The sequence below is a fragment of the Panulirus ornatus genome, chromosome 14 (genome assembly GCF_036320965.1).
Source record: "Panulirus ornatus isolate Po-2019 chromosome 14, ASM3632096v1, whole genome shotgun sequence".
Classification (NCBI taxonomy): domain Eukaryota; kingdom Metazoa; phylum Arthropoda; class Malacostraca; order Decapoda; family Palinuridae; genus Panulirus; species Panulirus ornatus.
Window position 1 is genome coordinate 47,949,849 of NC_092237.1, and position 20,631 is coordinate 47,970,479.

The 20,631-nt window shown below is 38.2% G+C and overlaps 1 protein-coding gene across 5 annotated transcripts in view; it reads right to left on the reverse strand.

The window, feature by feature from the left end:
- Positions 1 to 1,548: 1,548 nt before the first annotated feature.
- Positions 1,549 to 20,631, reverse strand: part of LOC139753384 (zinc finger MYM-type protein 1-like) — a 42,652-nt gene continuing 23,569 nt past the window's right edge. The window contains exons 1-4 of one of the 5 annotated variants that reach the window (XR_011713700.1): positions 13,813 to 16,459; positions 5,958 to 6,110; positions 4,287 to 4,727; positions 1,840 to 1,976 (exon numbers count right to left, since the gene is read on the reverse strand). Coding sequence is in view for 4 of the 5 variants with exons in the window: in XM_071669817.1 (XP_071525918.1) it covers positions 1,797 to 1,976; positions 5,958 to 6,110; positions 13,813 to 15,276 (1,797 nt within the window). In the remaining variant the exon portion in view is untranslated. Of the gene's footprint in view, positions 1,977 to 2,291; positions 3,046 to 4,286; positions 4,728 to 5,957; positions 6,111 to 13,812; positions 16,460 to 19,290; positions 19,427 to 20,631 lie in introns of those variants that run through there. The other 4 variants (XM_071669820.1, XM_071669817.1, XM_071669819.1 and 1 more) reach the window with 4 other exon arrangements.

Consider the following 20,631-nt stretch of genomic DNA (forward strand, 5'->3'; position numbering starts at 1 on the left):
TCGAGAACATTATCTCGGAAAGCAAAAATGGGTATGTTTGAAGGAATAGTGATTCCAACAATGTTGTATGGTTGCGAGGCGTAGGCTATGGATAGAGTTGTGCGCAGGAGGATATGGATGTGCTGGAAATGAGATGTTTGAGGACAATGTGTGGTGTGAGGTGGTTTGATCGAGTAAGTAACGTAAGGGTAAGAGAGATGTGTGGAAATAAAAAGAGCGTGGTTGAGAGAGCAGAAGAGGGTGTTTTGAAATGGTTTGGGCACATGGAGAGAATGAGTGAGGAAAGATTGACCAAGAGGATATATGTGTCGGAGGTGGAGGGAACGAGGAGAAGTGGGAGACCGAATTGGAGGTGGAAAGATGGAGTGAAAAAGATTTTGTGTGATCGGGGCCTGAACATGCAGGAGGGTGAAAGGAGGGCAAGGAATAGAGTGAATTGGATCGATGTGGTATACCGGGTTTGACGTGCTGTCAGTGGATTGAATCAGGGCATGTGAAGCGTCTGGGGTAAACCATGGAAAGCTGTGTAGGTATGTATATTTGCGTGTGTGGACGTATGTATATACATGTGTATGTGGGTGGGTTGGGCCATTTCTTTCGTCTGTTTCCTTGCGCTACCTCGCAAACGCGGGAGACAGCGACAAAGCAAAAATATATATATATATATATATATATATATATATATATATATATATATATATATATATATATATATATATATATATATACGTGTCTGTGTGTGTATATATATGTGTACATTGAGATGTATAGGTATGTATGCGTGTGTGGACGTGTATGTATATACATTGTGTATGGGGGTGGGTTGGGCCATTTCTTTCTTCTGTTTCCTTGCGCTACCTCGCAAACGCGGGAGACAGCGACAAAGCAAAATAATAATAAATATAAATATATATATATATATATATATATATATATATTATTTCATACTTAGTCACTCCAGCATTAGCAAGGTAGTGCAAGGAAACAGATGAAAGAATGGCCCAACCCATCCACACACACACACATATATATATATATATATATATATATATATATATATATATATATATATATATATATATATATATATATATATATTCATACTTTTCGCCATTTCCCGCGATAGCGAGGTAGCGTTAAGAACAGAGGACTGGGCCTTTGAGGGAATATCCTCACCTGGCCCCCTTCTCTGTTCATTCTTTTGGAAAATTAAAAGAAAAAAAACGAGAGGGGAGGATTTCCAGCCCCCCGCTCCTTTCCCTTTTAGTTGCCTTCTACGACACGCAGGGAATACCTGGGAAGTATTCTTTCTCCCCTATCCCCAGGGATAATATATATATATATATATATATATATATATATATATATATATATATATATATATATATAATGACAATCTGTATTATTCCTATAAATTCAGGTATGAATCTGATAATTCACCGCCTGGGGGAAAAATCATTCACATTTCACTGTATGCAATTACGAACTTTCCACAGTGGTAGAAAAAATAGTTTATTTCCGTTATAGATGGGAAAAACAAGAACGTTTCATAGAAATCCATCAAAATGAACTAGAATCAAATTTAATATTAATTTGCATACATGAATGTATACATAATATTCACTAGCCTTAAAAACATTTACATATAAATCTTGTCATCCAATATTCATATATTCCTAATCACTTATGTAAGAATGTGATAGTTCAGAGTCTGGGAAAGAAGTCACCCACTTTCATCAAAATGCCACTATGAAGTACATATCCTGGGTAAAAAGCCTGTTTCATCTGATGATACATCAAAAACTGTCTAACTCTTCCTTCACCTCCACATCAAGATCTAAACTCTCATCCTTTACTGACACCTCTTCTTCTGGGTCCTGTTTGGGTATCTGGCCATACAACATCCATCCACGATTTTCTTCCTCTGCAGAAGTGGCAGCAGCTTTTGCAGGATCATTCCTGACAGACTCCTTATCCTGTAAATTGTAATTAAAATGATAAATATAGCGACATTAACATAACTGTTAGCAATTACTAAACAGTTTAAAACAATTGAGATTTTTTTGTTGGCAGATATCCTATTCATCATAGATATGCACACATTGACACGTATATATAATCCAATTTGTGTGATATGTTTATTTATGCCAGGATCGGATATATTTAATATAGACATGTCAGAAATCGTTATATTAGTTTTTATTCCAAGCAAGACTTGAAACTAATAGCTGAACAACTTGGTTGTGTAGGCACTATATTACATAAACGTTACTGATCTAGCCCAACATTACTTGCGTTTCATCAGAAAATATAACTCTGTTCCAAGACGTATGTACATTATTATGGAGATTCGATGTAGACAATGTTCTCGTAGAGCGGTTAGCTTTGGGTATGATAATTTTCTTTACAATCCTTCTCGTGTAACCATAGAATATCAAACGTCTTCTAACAGTTCTTTGACTCAGTGTGACCGATGCTACTTCATTAAATGTATTAGTGATCTTCTGCAAGCTTTTCCGACGGTTGTTTTCTACAACTCTCAAAAGTTGTCTGTCAAGTTTGCCGTCGTATTTTGTCGGTCTCCCACTTCTACTTTCGTTTTCGACATAACCTCTTTCTCCGTACCGCTTAAGAAATTTATGGACGGTAGAAGCATTGATTTTCAACATTTTAGCAATTTGTCGCCCACTTAAACCGTCATCACTTAAAGTCACAATCGTTCTTTTCTTCTCGTCACTCAGTTCTTTCCCCCGCTCTGCCATCTCGCTAGCAGACGACAGGTAGACAGAGAAGGACAACTCTAACTTATTTTCATGACCGGTGACACTGATATCACACCCAATTATCTGTGAAAAATTTTGGTTCTGTTTTGTATTGTAAGTATATGAGACCAAAACCCATAACAAATTTGATCCGCCATTGTGCGGAAATACTTTTGGCCACTGATTGCATTTTATCATTATCATTCTTATGCATGTCCGTTATATTTTTATAATTACATAATAAAGATTGTGCCTTTAAATATGCAGAAATGTGTATTTAGAAGTTAAAATATTTCAAGTTATACATCCAGCAAGAGTATGTTCAGACCGTCAACTGACCTTCGAGCGTAAACAAACTTGACTCATCTTCCAGGCGCTTCTCTTGAACTAAGTTTTCGTTGACATTCTTTGATTTTTTCTGGAGCCATAGTTTTACCCAGAACCCTTTTTTTCTTCTTTTCTTTTTCAACTCTGTGTACTCCTTCAAGCAGTTTAATGTGGCTTTAATCAGCAATTGTTCAGGCTCCACCACATCGGATTGTTTGTTTACATTGCTTGGCTGGGATGGTGGTTCGGGGGGGGGGGGGGTGAAGAACGAATGGACAAGGGAAATCCAACCCACAGAAAACTGTGTATCCCATTGATATCTTTGTGTAGTGTAAACGTACCTTTTAGAGATTGGCAATTTTACAATTTTAAGATGAATCAAAACAGTCACCGGTGTTGATACTAACATCCACTTGAGGTTGTAAAACTATCGTTAAATGCTTTGTGTGCAAAGGTGTTTAAACTTTTGGGCACAATTATGTCTTGAGCTAGCCCTAATTACTCCCCTCTTTATGTGAGATAGGAAAAAAAAATAGGAAATAATAAATAGTCACTTCTCATACATTCTCCATAATACTAAATTTGATTTTTCAAAAATATAATAGAAAAATATGAAAAATTCTTATTCATTAATGTAACTACTTTTTTTTTTTAAAGACCAAACGCATGAGTCGCCTTTCAATTACCGAGCAAACACAAATCGAGTCCCAAACCCACTGCTTCAGTCCCATGATTAGTTCAGGAAACAAACAGCTGGCAAATATCAGAATGAATTAAGAAATGTTTTGCAAGCTATCATATCATGAATATGGCCAAAATTAGAATGTGCTCAAAGAAGCACAGAGCTGGAAGAGAGGTGTTCAGAGGTCAACAAAGATAGTATCGAAATTAAGATTTTTGAGCTACAAGGAAAAGCTGGAGGCTTAAATTTACATACCTTAGAAGTTGATGGTTAACCTGGTCACAAAATTAAGTTTCTAAGAGATCGACAATGCATAGTGGCCACTTCGAATGATGTAGAGATGTTTCAATCACAAGACGTTAACAAAATTAAGAAACTTATGAATAAGAGTGTAAAAAAATACATTTATGTTAAAAGCGTAAAGGACAAAATGAACAGACTGACTGGGGGCAGCATGGTCAATGTAGACAACATGCATATATTCATAAGCAGTTATGCTATACTAAAGAATGTACCTCTAAGGTGTGGCTGTTAGTGGGGGTCTTGTGGTAAATGCCGCCTTCATTCAGACGTCGTCGCACTGTATCAAGCGAGACTTGTAGATTGAGTTGTTCTCTGATGAGAACTGTGTTGGTAACTGGAGTGTCTATTGCCTGTTGGATAATCCTTCTGTCGTCTTCGGGTGTAGTTTTCCTGGGTCCTCCACTCCTTGGAAGGTCGCATAGATTACCATCATTCTGCCACCTTTTCCACCACTTGTGTACTGTTGTCTGGGATATACCCAGTTCTTGTGCAGTGTAAGCAGTTGAGGCTCCACTTCTCTTCATACCAACAATCTGGCCTCTTAAAGTTATTTTCTGATGCTGAGCCATACTTTCAGTGATGGTTCGAGGTGCAGACAGCAGGTTCAGGTTTCATTACTCCTCCCTCTCTCTCCCCTCTGCCGTCTCTCATACCTCAGGAAAATAATTCTATACTTGCTACTTTAAACTTGATACGAAAAACAAACATGAAAAAATTAACCACAGTTACAGTGATCACTACATTGAAAACAAAACTTTAGCCAGTGTTCATTTCATGAGTCATTCATACGTGTGGCAGCGACACCTTTCCTTCCCACCCCCGTTGATGTGGTTATATTCCAGACTTCGTAATTGATGCGTTTATATCTTGAAACGAAGTCAATCTTCCATAATTCTTTCTACGCATAAATGCGTTAAAAGTTAATCGCATTCTTTTTGCACCTAAGTACGTTTCGTTTATTGTTCATAAAAGACGCACCTGGTAACTTTTCTCCCTGCAGTGTTACCAGATGTATTTGCTCACAGCACACACGCACATTTGAAAAATTGATATTGATGTATGCATCAATGAGGCGGGCTGATTTTCTCGATTGCAACTTTAAGAAAAAAAATTAAAAATGGGCTTTAAATTACATTGGTAGAGAATAATTTCATTGTTATTTAAAAGTTATAGAAACTGGAAGAATAACGTTATGTAACATACCCATCCGTATGAATTCTACTACACTCAAGCCCAACAATTATTTTCAGATTTACATTGTACATAATTAATACTCAGTAACCTAAAAACAATGAATCCTGACAGTCTATATTATTCTTATTTAGTCAAATATGAATCTGATAACTCACAACCTTGCCGGGGTAACACCCACATTTCACAATACGGCCCTAGGAACTTTTTCTACAATGGTAGAAAATATTGTTTGATAGGTACCTTTTAAACATGGATCGGAAAAAAATCTGGGAAAAAAATCTGTCGTAATTAATTGAACTAAAATCAAGCTTAATAATAATTTTCCTATATTGATGTATACACAATATTCACTAGCCTTAATAATGATTTACACGTACATCTTGACGACCTATATTGATGTATACACAATATTCACTAGCCTTAATAATGATTCACACGTACAATTTGACGACCTATATTGATTTATACATAATATTAACTAGCCTTAATAATGATTTACACGTAAATCTTGACGCCCTATATTCAGTTATTTCTAATCACTTATGTAAGAATGTGATGGTTCAGAGCCTGGGAAAATAAAGTCATCCTCTTTCAACAAAATACCACTATGAAGTACATATCCTGGGTAAAAAGCCTGTTTATGCTACCTGTTCCATCTGAAGATACATCAAAAACTAACTCATCCTTACCTTCACATCAAGATCTAGACTCTCATCCTTTACTGACACCTCTTCTTCTGGGTCCTGTTTGGGTATCTGGCCATACAACATCCATCCACGGTTTTCTTCTTCAGCCGAAGTGGCAGAAGCTTTTGCAGGATCATTCCTGACAGACTCCTTATCCTGTAATATGTTATTAAAATGAAATTAAAATAATAAGAGGCAGTATGACATGTTACTCGAAAGTAATGTTATGTCTGGAAGAACTGACAATAGTATACATGCAAAGGGGAGAGAGGAGTCACAGATATGAAATATAAATAGGGGGACGAAGAAAGAATATACGGAAAATGTTTCTCAAATAGAGCAATTGAAAGATGGAATTCACTACCATATGTTGTGTGTTCCAAAATCACTCATAATTTTTAAATAATACAATAAAAAGATGTAACATAAAGAGCATTTCTTAATCCTACAGAAACACAATTGTTAAAACATCTACCTTATACAGGTATACAGTTAAATTAGAACACCTTTATATGAGATTGGCCAATCCGACAAAAAGGATTTTTCGTAAACTACAAATACTTACCTATATACTCGTGTATAGTTCGAGTTGTTAAGACCAAAAGACAAAAATTAGAGGTCGACAGTTTCGTTAGGTTGAAATCCGTGCATGACGGGAAGAGGTAGGAGCAATTTTTAACTTCGGACATGAAAAATATTTACCTTGTCATCAAAGTCTAGTGAAAGACGCTGTGATAATTTGGTTCTCCATCTCAGTACAGAATCATTTCATAAATCTTGTGCAACAACCTTAAAACCTGTGATGCCTAATTTCCTTGCTGGTTTCAAGGCAAACATTCAAATTGATTCTCGGGAAACACCATATCCATTGTGTTGTCTTTCACTGACACACTTTGCCTCTTTAATTAAAGCTTCCAGCTGTGGCCACTAGTTACACTTTCCTCTGCTAGCACATTTGTTTTTCGGCCTATGCTTAAGTATCTTAACATTTTAGTCGGATACCTTAAATTCCCTTGCTGCTGCACAGTTGTCAGTCTGTTCTGCATTTTCAATCACTCGGAGCTTGAACTTTGCTGTGAACTTGTTTCTTCTTGATTCCATACTCTAGATAAAGGTATCTTTGATTGTCTTGCACTGGAAAATGTCTTGGATGTTTTTACATGTTTGCGAAAACGACTAAGCTTCGCTATAATTTTGGCAAAATAGACTAAGCTTTTCTCTAATTTTTGTTCTTTTGGTTTTAAACAATCTTTTAAGTATGGGTGTGTTTCCCAGTTCTTTCGGTAAGGTTGGGGGGTAAGCTAGGCCCATATTTTTCGTATTTATATCAGGACTTCCACTCGCAACAGGCACGCGAGGACTATCTGGTGATCAGGCAGAGGTGGAGCGGAAACAAGACGTGTCACATAAGTGATCAAAACGGGAAAAGTACTGCTATTCGGTGTAAGAACCTGGCATAACAGATGGCCGTGACTTCGGAATCCATTAATATGAACACATACACCAAAGGACGAGTATAGATATCAAAAACATTAGTAAATGTGTACATATTAACATGTAAAATCAGGAAATTCCGCGAACCAAAAATTATTTGCTATAAGCCGAAGAAATTCACTACAGGGTAGGAAAAATCGCTAGATCTAGCGGATTTTTCGCCAACTTGGCAGTGGATTTTTCGCCAACTTGGCAACACTAGGCCGACGCTACCTCAAGCATCGTCTCTGGCAGTATCGAGCGACGGCTAGAGCTCGATGATGATACCCCGATGTACCGTAAACATGGTTGAGAGTAGCAGTCCTTTGAATATTGCAATTTTTATTTATAGAGTTGAAGCAAACTTTTTTTTTCATTCGTAAGTGCACATCACTTTAAATAAAAATTACTCAGGGCCCACACTTTTATAATAATGATGTAGAACACTTGGGGTTAGTTGAAATTGCATGGCGGGCCGTAGTTTCCTCACAATTTTTACATCTTAGAGCCAGTAAGCGCAGTAACGGCGGGAAACGTATACTTTCACTCTGTAAAGCAGATGGTGACAGAACGAGGCTACTGACGTGCATTACTGGAATGTTTCACCGAATTTGTTCGGTATTAGGTAGAAAGTGGCTCATCATTACGTGGAAATGATGAAACCGTGGGTTCGCCTCATACCGGCAATATTCTGGAGTGCGATATCTACAATATTCGATCTGTTTCTTGCGCAGCAGATCAGCAGTCACGATAAAGGCAAAGAACATATCTCTCTCCTGAATACCTCATGTGATGGATTGAGAGTTTCATGGAAACCAGTATGTCTGGCTGAATTATTCAGCTTATGAAACTTTCTGTGACTGCAGCAGGAATTAAACAAAAAAGTAACTTTGAAACAACTATCGAATGCGCAGACAACCGTAAATATGACGAACCTGGATCAGTCTTGAGATTCAAATGACTTAAGGTTAAGACAAAATGAGAACATTCTTAGTCATCACTGACATTTAGATTGTCGCTCTTACAAAATGACTTAATTAAAGCATGACTAGCGCTTACAAAATGACAATTAAAGCATGACTAGCGCTTACAAAATGACTTAAGGTATGACTAGTATGTCAGTTGAAGACCATATTTACAGGATGGCATTACAGCTCATGAAATCATATCCAGATGATTCTGAGCGCAAACTTAGCGAGAGAGAATTCAGGTCACAGCTTTGCTCAAGTCTGAACTAGGAAAGCAGGCTAATGCTTGAAAGTCAGGAAATAAGAGCTAATATGGGTTAATCCCATGATTGCCAGGAAGTGGAACCAGTTGAGTTGCACATGTATCGATTGATAATCAGTCATTTAGAAATATGTTTTTCCAATATGTAAATTACTCTCAGAATGCATGTGTGTCTGATCCAGAACAGTCTTTGTGAGCGATGTACCACAAGCAGGGGAAAAGATCGTTCGAATATGCTCACTCTACTGATTTCTCTTTATGGTTACACTTTAATCAGTGACATTACAGCCGAAAGTCGAAATGTAAGTTTACGATATCGAAATTGAATTTGCGTGTACTGGAGATTCCACAGTCTTGGGTAAGTTCCATCTACGATAAACTCGGTGTATCTTGGAAACGAACCCTGAAACTATGAATACGTATATGCTTTGTATTTCACCAAAGTCATCAATGCTATTCCTCCTTATGGGACGACACGGGTTCCCAGCTGCCACCCTCTTTTTCCGATGTATTGTACCCACAAGAAATTCTGTGCTTTGGATCACAAACTGTTTAGTCTTCATCCAGCTATCACGGAAGGAAGAGTTCTTTGTGTTTGTATTTAGACGATTCGCAGTTGAAACTGAACCACACCTTGAGCACCAAGAAGGTCATCATGGTTCATTGTAAGTTAAGAGGGTTTACCAATTTTTGCTACCTCACTACACTAATGTTTGTTCTCAGGTGAAAGTCTAGAAAGCAGAGGCACTTTTTAAACCTCCTGTTTAATGATACGTGAGAAAAGTGAACACATTACAAAAGTATAACGGCGAGACCAGGAGGAATCCGATTCCAACAATTTGGGTCCAGGACGCCTGTGACTCGTGCAAATCTTCAGGTCACGCGCCCAAAATCAATAACTCAAGCACGTGGGTGATCCCGTTAACTTGCCACGGGGCACGACCCTTTCTGCAGTAAATCTATATAAAGGTTCCAAGTTTACGACGTTTTCCTGGTTTTACTTTTGAGTAAACCTTTATGTTTGCAGAATTTATTCACATGATTTGTTGATCTGCAATATAAATCATAAAAACAACTGAGTGCAACACAAATAGTTATGGAATAAATATCGTAGAGTCACGTGTGATCCCAAAGCTCCCAACAAACGCGACACAGCTGTTATGCGAGGGTCCAGACCAAGAAACCACTTCCTGCTCATTGGCCAAGTAACATTGACACACATTTCAGAATATTTACAGTGGTACTTTCCCTCACCAACTGTCGTCTGTCCTTCACCACACCCATACTTCCTAAACAATATCCAGAGACTCGTTTCATAGGACTGATCGGTGGGAGATGAAGATGTTTTACATTCCGTCATCCGTATTTCTTGGTTTCCTTTCGCTGTCTGTCTGTGTACAGGCACGTAAGGCTGAACTGTTTAACGCCATCATCCTCTAAATCAACTGTGGATGTCTCCAGTATCAGCAGAGATGGTATCTTCAACAGTATGACGCGCCTTACATTATCTTAAAAGGATAGACTAACAAAACGAAGTGGGGGTGATGGTTAATAGAAATTACGGAATTATTTTCAGTGTCTGACACCTTTTAGTTAAACGTTTATGAACTTAGTGTCCACCCGTCTATTCACTATGTAATGGGTGGCAGGTTGGTGCTGCGCGCGCACCCGAGATTCGGATCTTCATTGGTCAGTGGAGGCATCTCAGCTACATCGTGACGTTAAACGGATTCATTCTATCAGAATCACAAGAATACTTATGGTCCTGTTAGGAAAATGAATAGTTCCAACCTCAGTATCTCCATTTATCATTAAAAGAGGAAGGCCTGAAATATGTTTTTCCTTCGCGTACGAGTTGAAGAGGCAACATCTCCACTAGCACTACACAGCTGTGATAGTAAACCTCTCTCATATATGGTCAAATTCATTCAAATATTTCAAACAGGAACTCTGTGTATCTAAAAATAATAAAGTATCTTATTAAAGTATATTATTAATCATTAAACTCGTCTATGATAAAGTATCTTATTAAAGTATATTATTAATCATTAAACTCGTCTATGGTAATTTTGACCTTGCTCTTCAGTTCCTGCTGTACGCTCGCCATATTTTCGTTCCAGACCACAATGCTGCAAATCTTGGCGGCCAGCTGGGTTGAAAGGAAACCGTAATTTTGTGTCCTGAATCATCTTTACCCTGCTTTTACTATTTAAGATGTGCACATCCACCTTGAACTGTGGACTCTCTGTTTATCATTCCCCAAATTCTTTTAAGTCACACTATTAGTCTTACCTCCACCCACTCTCAGTAACTCTCAACCAGTGGCAGACGATGATAAGACTAGCAAAGAAAACGACAAGAAAATGTCATACTATGTATCAGGGATTAGTAAGACAAGTTTTTCGCCAACGAAATGTTTGCCTTCACAGTAAGTTACTGTAGTCTGCTGTGCCTCACGGATGTTGCAGACTTAATGATAACCAATGGTAATAATGAATTATTTAGGGTGCTGTAATGTAAAACAAAACGAAGATTTCTTTGAGCCACATGTTCATCATTTATAAATTGTTATCAGGAAACTTCGTATGGGGTATTCTTGTTTTTGTGGCTTTGATCCAGTCTAGAATATAGTCTAAATATACTTAGACACCTGATCAAGCATGGTTATTGATATTATCTAACAAGCGAGAGAGATATAGATAAATCCTACCTATGGTATACCATACACACCACCAACATTTCGTGTAAACTTTTGTGATATTTTCAAAACTTGGCAACAATGTAAGAGTAAGAATTGTCATATATCTCTTCTCTGCAACTAGGAAATCGAAGTAATACTCATCTGCCTCCTTTTCTTATTAACATTACAACGAATTTATGGCCTGTATTAGTCTTTCCTAAAATGTTACCTAAAAGGGTCAGTAAACAATGACCAGTAAAGCACGATATAAACATTAGCACTACAGTTGCCGGCACACGCGCGCGGTCTTCCCATGTGTGCAGTGTTGCCGCGGTGTTCCACGACCACCATCACGTGGGGGAATTTTCCATTACGGAAACACTGTCTCCTCGACTCATTATAGAGGGATGATACTAAGATTGTTTCCTATATCATTTTACTGTTTCGAAAGTGCTGAACGGTAAATTTGATTCTAAGTAAACTCCATAATGGATAAAAGTGTACACACTAATTCATCTTGTCATGACCCCATCATGGCGATTATATAATGCAAGTGGCGTTTGCATGTAACAAATGCGCCGGGGTTTCAAGATTTTCAGATCATTCGTTATAATTTAAGATTGATGGCTATGTGAAACAATGACATTAGGAAAACTAGAAGTGAGAGATAGTTATATAAGTATATGAGAGCTAGAGAGGTGGTAGAGTGCAAGACTAAGATCTAGCCATATGTGGCACTTTGTCTCGATGAGGGATCGTAAGTTGGGTAACTGTTCAAGGTAAATAATACATCATTCATGTTAACTAGGATGGGGTCTGCTTACCTTGGGAAGGGGGGGGGGGTGTACGGAGGTACTAAAGATTTGGTTGGGGTTAGTCTTGAATTAATCAACTAGATTTGTGGGTTTTGTATAATTTTCTTCCATCGAATGTAGCTGGCCTGTTGTTCATTATTTTCACCTGCGTAGGATGGCATGTGACACCAAGTGTTGTTGACTCGGAAGGAAAAAAGACAAGGAAAGTATGTCCCTAACCTCGTGTAACAATTTACGACTAAAATATTGCAAAAGTCTAACAGTGAAACGATTAATTTTGCGTTATAAAACTTGTGTTGAATTTCCAAGAGAAAATAGGAAGAAATACAAGCAAACCCGAAGGTTTCTATTACTTTTAGATTAAGGAATGAATAATTTAGAGGTTCCCATTTATTAGGACCATTAGATAAATATTCTATTATTTACTTAGTTGTTTGCAGTCTTTTTTTCTCGGACCTCATGTCCATGTGCGTGATTGACCCAAGCTGGAACAGGTAAGATGCAGCCAACTGAAGGATTACCTTTTCCGCTGTTTGAGGTTATTCGTTTTTAATCCGTTGTATTAAAAAAATGTCAGGTGCTGCCATTTCCACGTAATTTAATTTCCAACTGCCATCGCAGCGGGTCAGTCAGCCTCTTGTCTTGGATTATAAGCCGCATTATGTCTGATGTAGCTTCAGTGGAAGGATTTCTAAACCAGTCCCAGATGTCAACTTGCTGGTGGTCACACCGTTAGAAACACTAGTCTCAGCGACCACATGTACGATAATTTCACCTTGAAAGCGTTATATTCTTTTACCTGCAATAATCTTCAACTGTGTATCGCCTTTGAAAATATATTTTGGGTGGACAAGGAGCATAATTTTGATGTAGAGGCGTGCATAGTGAAAGATTATTGTATAAGACGGTGGTGCAGATAGATCAAGCTGGTTTTCAAAAGCTGTTTACAGTTCGAGTCGAAATATGAATATGAACAAGCCACACATGGTAATAGGTTCCAAAGGTGACTTGGTACGTATCAGACTTAGGATGAGGTACGCCTGGAGCTGCCAAGTCAGTAATTATATCCTGTATCGATGTATCAGTCCCCGAGGGATGAATGTTTTTCTTAGCTAATTAGATCATTACAACCTCTAAGAAGACTTCACTGTAAAGTGAATTCTGGCCTTAACAAAGCGTGAGGTGCCTGTTGCTCCCTCCTTCAGCTAACATTGAGGTAATTCAAAATGGGGTCTTAAACTTTTCTCACTCGACGAAGGAGCAATTCTGCTGGGCTTATAATTTCATGAATATCTGATTGTGATTTGGCGTATGATGTAATTTTTAACTCCCTATGTAACAAGCTGGAAGAAATCATTGGCTTCGAGTTCCGAAGTTTATGTATAGTATTCATTGGACTATCATCAGTGTGATGATCAAATAATTTTTTGTCAGCGAGAAAATGATCAACTTTCGTTCATTATCAGCAATGATCAAGTGATTATTCATATCAGAGAAAAAAAATTATCACCTTTCGTTTATTATCAGTAAGATCAGATGATTATTCCAATCAATAAGAAAATTATTAACTTTCGTTGACCGACGGCTCGAAACGGCAAATTAGAGGGAATGTATCATAACCAAAAAAAGAAAAAAATACACCTGATAAATGGTTACTTACCTCAGCTTTACAATGCGTGTAGATAGTCCTTAGATCATTTATACAGAGCAGATTACTTGAATTAATATCTAGACGACGTCTCTTTGATGTAACAAAGGTATTCATAACTTTTTCATTAAATTCTTTTATTTCTGTGATCATCTGATTTTCAATGGATAGCATTGCTAAGGCTGACAATCTGTCGTCCATTATGTTATTACGCATAAAAGATTTGATTATCTTCATGGTTGAGGAACATCTTCCTGATTCTCCAGTTACCATCGGTGTTATTATTAGAATCTTTAAGAGCTTTACAGCCTCAGAGAATGTCGATTGTAAGTGGCTATCGTTCATGACTTTCATTATGTCCAAGAGATTTTCTGTGTTACACAAGTCTTGCCTCGTGTAAACATACTTAAGTTCCGCTCTAAGTTTCTCTCTCTCGCGCATGGGATACGCGTCAACAGCTTGAGTGAGCTCATAACACGGGAAATCTTTAGCGTATGATGGAAAGTTATCTGCAGTAAGTAGTTTACTTGCTTCCAAATGATTAATAAACTTTAATCTTTCTCTGCATTGCAGCAAAATCGCATCACAGACTTCCTTTACAGCAGCTGATTTATCTGTTAAACATTTTCTACTCTTACTGGTTGAGGCTACATCTCTTATTTCTTCATATTCATCTCGTATTTTTTGTATTGCGGAATCTAATGTATTTAAAGAAACAGCAACCTTGTTGGCATCAACATACGCAGATTGAATCTGGGAAACCAGATTGTCAATATGAGGCATTAATTTAGAGAAAAAATCAAGCCAAAATTCAAATTCAGGATCATTTAATGTTCTTTTAATACATGCAGCAGCAAAACCCGCATCTTTCGATTTACATGTCTCTAAGGTGCTGCAGCATTCAATGAAAGCATCTTTCATCTCATTTATAGCACAGACTACCCTGCTTTTAGAATTCCGTTGTATGCAGGATGGCTTTGCCTCTCTACCAACAAACTTCTCCAATGCAGCTGTCCTTTGGGCTCTCGAAAAAAATGCTAATATTTTTGACAAACTATTAAAGAATACTCTAACGCTGCTATTCAGTGATGTTGCCTTTTCAACAATTAAGTCGAGCTGGTGCGCGTAACAATGAATGAAATGGGCATTTTTGTAATTTTCTTTAATTCTTGTTGGAACACCCATTTCAGCTCCACATAGAACAGCTGCATCATAGGTTTGTGCAATAAGCTTGTCTGGGTTATTACATATTAAAGTACGGAGCTCATTAAGCAAAAGTTCTGCTAAAGCTTCTGGCGTTTGATTAGCTGGGCTTAAAAATCCCCAGAATCTTTCAACAGGCTTCCCTTGTAGTTCATACCTCAGAACAACTACCTTGTGCGTTTTATCATAAACATCAGTAGTTTCATTACACATAATTGCCACATATTCCGCTTTACTTACTTCTTTGATGTGAGATTGACATATGCTTAGCATTAAATCCAAGAGTTCATTCTGTACTGTCTTACATGTTCCTTTTAGAACTGTTGTCGTGTTGAGTGTCAAAACTAGAATCTTGTTCGCAAACGAAGTCACGTAAGCCACGAAATACTTCTAGATTTTTTTATCTTTTGGTTTCATCGTGTACTCTGAGTGGTAACTCAAACTTTCCACAAAATTTTATGCAATTTATAATTTTTGATAATACACCTCTTTCCGTTCTTACTAATTCATTATGCACTGAAAACTGATATGTTGTGTTCATTTGATTTGTAGTATTAACTCTGCCCAATAGTGATAAGTCGACCGTGTTATTAATATGTTTAGTTGACTGCTCATGTTTTCTGATTTTCTGTGGCAAACGTCTCACGTCACTAACGCCGCTCTTTGTCCAAGATGCATCCCCGCCGAGGAGTAAACATGGAAAGCAAAATAAGGAATTAGTTTCATCACAGCCACAGATCCAGTCAATTTTTTCATAGATATTACTATTGAAATGACGTAAATATTCCTTACTCCTGCTTTTACTAGTCTGCTGTATACTTAAATTTGGCGTTGGTCTTCCTCTGCCCTTAATTTCAACTTTTTCGTTCAGTGTTAATCGACAGAAATTTATTTTTTGAAGGTTATTCACTTTATTATCCCTTCTCACTAAAACTGATAGTCTAGCGGTAGTGTGAATATTAAATATCGTGCAATTTTGCTTGACAAACTACTTTCACCTTCGCCGGTAACCTCGAGGAACTGTGGTACCGAACCTGACTTGTGTATGGCGCACTGGCGCTGCAAGTATAGTTCCAATGTGGCTGTCCTCTGCTAAATGGGTGTCTATGATAGATGTCTGTTTTCTTCTTCATTGAAAGGATATTCATTTTGTTGAGAAAGCAACATTAAGTAATTTGAAATTGGTTTGGCACAATATTTTTCAGCTCTCGGTGATGTTTTGTACGTCTGCCAGCGCAGTGGCGGAGGGGCTGCATATCAGCACTCCAGACGTAAACACAAATTTCATGGCATTGATTTATTTATTTTTTTTTTTTTTTACCACACATTGCAGCGTTCATTGTGCACTGCTATCCAATATGTGGCCGTTGGCACAGGACCCACCACCAGGCCGTCTAGATATATTATTACGTAACTGACATACGAGTTCAGTTGGCATAGTTAGAATACTTCTCGAGTATCTCGGGTTAAACATACGGATGAAATACTTAAACCTTGCATTGGAAGGAATGAGTAATGGATGATTGTGGATTGTACTTCTTCGGATTAGTATCACACGTTATGAGTTGGGACTTCGAGCTTTGCCTAATATAATGATGTTGTCTGGCAACTGTTGATGGAATGGCTGCCGAAGTGGTGACAATTCCCATGGTGGGCCATGTGAATAGTTAATGTAAGTGGTCTCAGAATTATACACAATTTCTGAAGGTGTTCACCATTTTTCTGTTGATAACGATGATGACCTTAATGACCCAGACAGTTGATTTATAAGGCCCAAAACAACCTGTGAACATTGGAAATGTTATAATCGATCATTGGTAAATGTTTACTTTTTTCTCCCATATAAACTCATTCAGGGGTGACATTCCTCGTGATGCCGCTTGAGGTCCGAGGTAACTGGTTCTGCTGGGTTGACAGGCCCTCCCCAATTTGAAGCCATGTAAGCTTCAGTGAATATTCGGTGAGCTAAAAAGCTATGAATGTTTTTCTTTTCAAAGTTTCTCGGATATTGAGAACACAGAACGCTGGACTTAGGTATATAAAGCAACCACACAGCGTCTGTGGGTACAGTATATCGACGAGAGGATGACAGAGTTTTCGCAATTTTGTGTACCAAAGTTAACAAAAAGTCGATTATATGAGGAAATAATTTCTCACAAAGGTATAATTCTGATGGATGTGACTGTAAACTTAGCAGCAAAACAATGTTTTTAATGCAGTCTAAAATAATGTTTCAGCGAAATGATAAATGGAATATACCCATATATTGATATCAAGCAATTGCTGCGCAGTCTGACATGCTGGTTATTCTTTATTTATTCTTACCTGATTATAATATGACATGTTTGGAAGCTAAGATACACGGACCTAAAAGATTCAAAGGGAAAATGTACACTTTATATGTCAGCATGACGCAAGGCTGAATGACTCATGGAAAAACCGATCAGATGGGAACGAGATTTGATACTTCATTTTTATTTTCTTTTTTTAGGTACATTTGACATGTACGGTACAAATTCTGGCTTAATGAGAATACAGTAGGCAGCATACACACAATAGCACTGACTCGGGATCACCTTGATCAAGATTTGCCAGGCCCTTGCCATCTGTTCCTAAACGGCCGAGTCATGAGCTGATTCAAAGAGAACAGTGTGAGATTGTATGATGAATTCTCTTTTATGACGATAAACAACATTAGCTTCAAGAATAAAAAGAATTCAGTTTATCAAAGTTGTACTTGGCTAATAATATATATTGTGATTATCGTGATTATACTTAGATTTCCCCTAATGAAGTACAGCAGTGTATGTATATTTCAGATACTACTTAACATCTTCAGAGATGAAGGGGCATGTAAGATAAATGCAATGATTAAAGTAACCTCGGACAGATACACTAAATGACAACGAAAGAAATGTTTAAACTAGAAAAGGAAATATTCTCTCTCTCTCTCTCTCTCTCTCTCTCTCTCTCTCTCTCTCTCTCTCTCTCTCTCTCTCCACCTGAGACCGAATGTCCATGTCCAGGTGTATGGACAGGCCTTCCCTTCGTGTCCCGTTGTAAAAGTCTGGAATGTTCCCGGTCGATGGCGGGAGGCAGGTGACGCTAGAAGCAGAGCGGCGGAACACGTGCACGTTACCTGGTCCCTCTCGAGCATGTATTTCCCATCCTGGCTAGGGCCATGTTTGCGGACTGCTCCGATATCAGTGTTTTGTAAGATCTGCACAAAAACCGGGGTTTTAGGGTTATCGAAAAGTGTATGATGTACACGAATACAATGTACTTCCTGGCCCTAAAATACTCGATACGAAATCTGAGTAACTAAGGATGATTCAGCCAAGAGACTCACCGCCCAAGCTCTGAGGAAATTTCTCCATGAGTAATTTTCGAGCCCCCTGCACCGACCACGCCATTCCTCCCACATTGAATCATTTTCTTTGTGGGATGATGAGGTCTGCCTGATTGGTTGCTTTGTGAACACTTGCTTTCACACAAGGTTTGCTCACGTACTGACCATTTAGTTAGAATGTCACTTCTACGTGGTTTTCGCTCAGAATCTATCAGTTTCATTTCACTCGTAGAAAGAATAATAATGACATGCATTGAATGAGATCATGTAGCAAAAACTAATTTGATTTTCTTTGTAATCAAGCTACCTTGATAAAAAATGTCATACTTTTTTGTGATAATGCATAAACTACTTCCAAATAGACTCTGATGTTATTATGGTTGGTGGATCATTTGTGTATGTGACGACAGCATATAAATGTTTCCAATAAATCTGTTTGTTCAAGAATTATACATTCACTGAACACAGCCACAAAAATGTTAACGTTTATATTCTATGCATGATTTTTCCTTCCACAGTTATATAAATGTCATACCAAGAATAACTGTAAGGAGATTAGCAACATAAAATAATGCAAGTAAATATGCAGCATTTTCCAACTAGCGTATACAAAAGTTTAACATCCTTACCCAGGTACTGTGAGTATAGACCCAACAGGGGAATTTCTCAATTTTTAAGAGGTAATGGACGTAAGCATTCATGTTTTCAGGTCATGTAAAAGAAGCTGAATAGCATTTTCTTGTCATCGCTACTTAGTATATATTCTAGCGATATTCCTTGTGAAATGAAATTATCACCAATCCGCTAAATTGCTAGTGTCAGACAGGCATAGGACGTTAAACAATTTAGAAGAAATTCTGAAATATATCCTGTAAGTCTGCTCCTACAAAGATGTTCTCGTTCATCTGGCTACAAAGATCGTGCGTCTGGCAACTTACCCCACGTTTCCCACGGCCTCCCTGCGCCATGGGTCACATGGTTTTAAACGTGCTTCAGAAATATTATTCTTTGCTTCACTCTCTCTCTCTCAGTATGATGACATTTTTCTAGGAGGCAAAAGTTTGAGAAGTGTGCTTTTCTTGTGCTGTACCACCCGTTGATGCTGTTGCTGTAAAAGATCGAACCTTATCAAGTTTGAATACCTCGTTATAAAAAGCTGCTGAACTCATTCTTCTGACAATTCTCTGAAGTCAACCATTCGCTTGGCCTCTGCACAGTGATGATGGTGTCTTAGATGTTTCAGGCCTTGGAGTTCTCCTGAGGTCTTTCGCCCCTGGTTTCTGTATAATCTTGATCCATTCCTTCCTCCAGCACCACCACCAGGCACTTAAGCAAGAGATGTAATATTGGCTGGGAGGAAGATGGTTTTGGTCTTATAATTCTTGCGTATGAGCTGGCTGGTAGAAGGGTGCACAGCTTTGACACCTTTTGCATCAATGCTGTATGGCATGAACTGGTACTTGTGTACTTCAGGCACATATATATTTTCTCATACCAGCTGAGGAATGTCTTCAATACATCAAGCATATTTATAGTGGTAGTTTTCAACTAGAAGATAATTCATTATGTCACTCAGCACGCGAGGGTTTCTTAGACTTTCACTAGATAACCAGCCGCAAACTGTGACGCATGGGCGTTTGTGCAAGCATCAATATGCAGATCTTCATGATTTCGTACCCCAGTGTCCTCTGAACTGGATAGTTATATGAGCCTGTGTGTTACAAGGCAGAGATCTCCAGAAAAAAAAGTCATTTCCAATAGACATTTGGAATGGGTATAGGTAATTTTCAGCAAATGGCACCACTGCAGTATTATCAATGATGGCCTTGTCCACTATGCCGAGGCGCCACTTGAACCGCAGGCAGCCAATCACCTGAAGGCTCTGTGGCACAGATGCTCCGCCCAGACTTACATCATCATCTTCTGTATCCACCCCACGCACCGGCATGCCTGAAGCTCTCCGTTGTCCATACCACTTGCATGTAGGCTTTTAGAGCTGATATATGACGTATGTACAAAAAATCAGGGCTTAATGTACAACAGACATATAATGAATGCAAGTTACATAGTTTGGGAAATACAATGAAGTTACATATGCACAGTTAGGATGTATTTGGACAAGGCCACTATCTAGTCTATGTCGTGCACAGTGTAACAATGAGAGTAATACATAAAAACATAAGAGGCGAGGACACTGCAAGAGGCTTCTTGGCCCATGCTAGGCAGGGTCCACCCTATAACCAACCGTCTGAATCCATAAACACAACCGTGCAGTTATA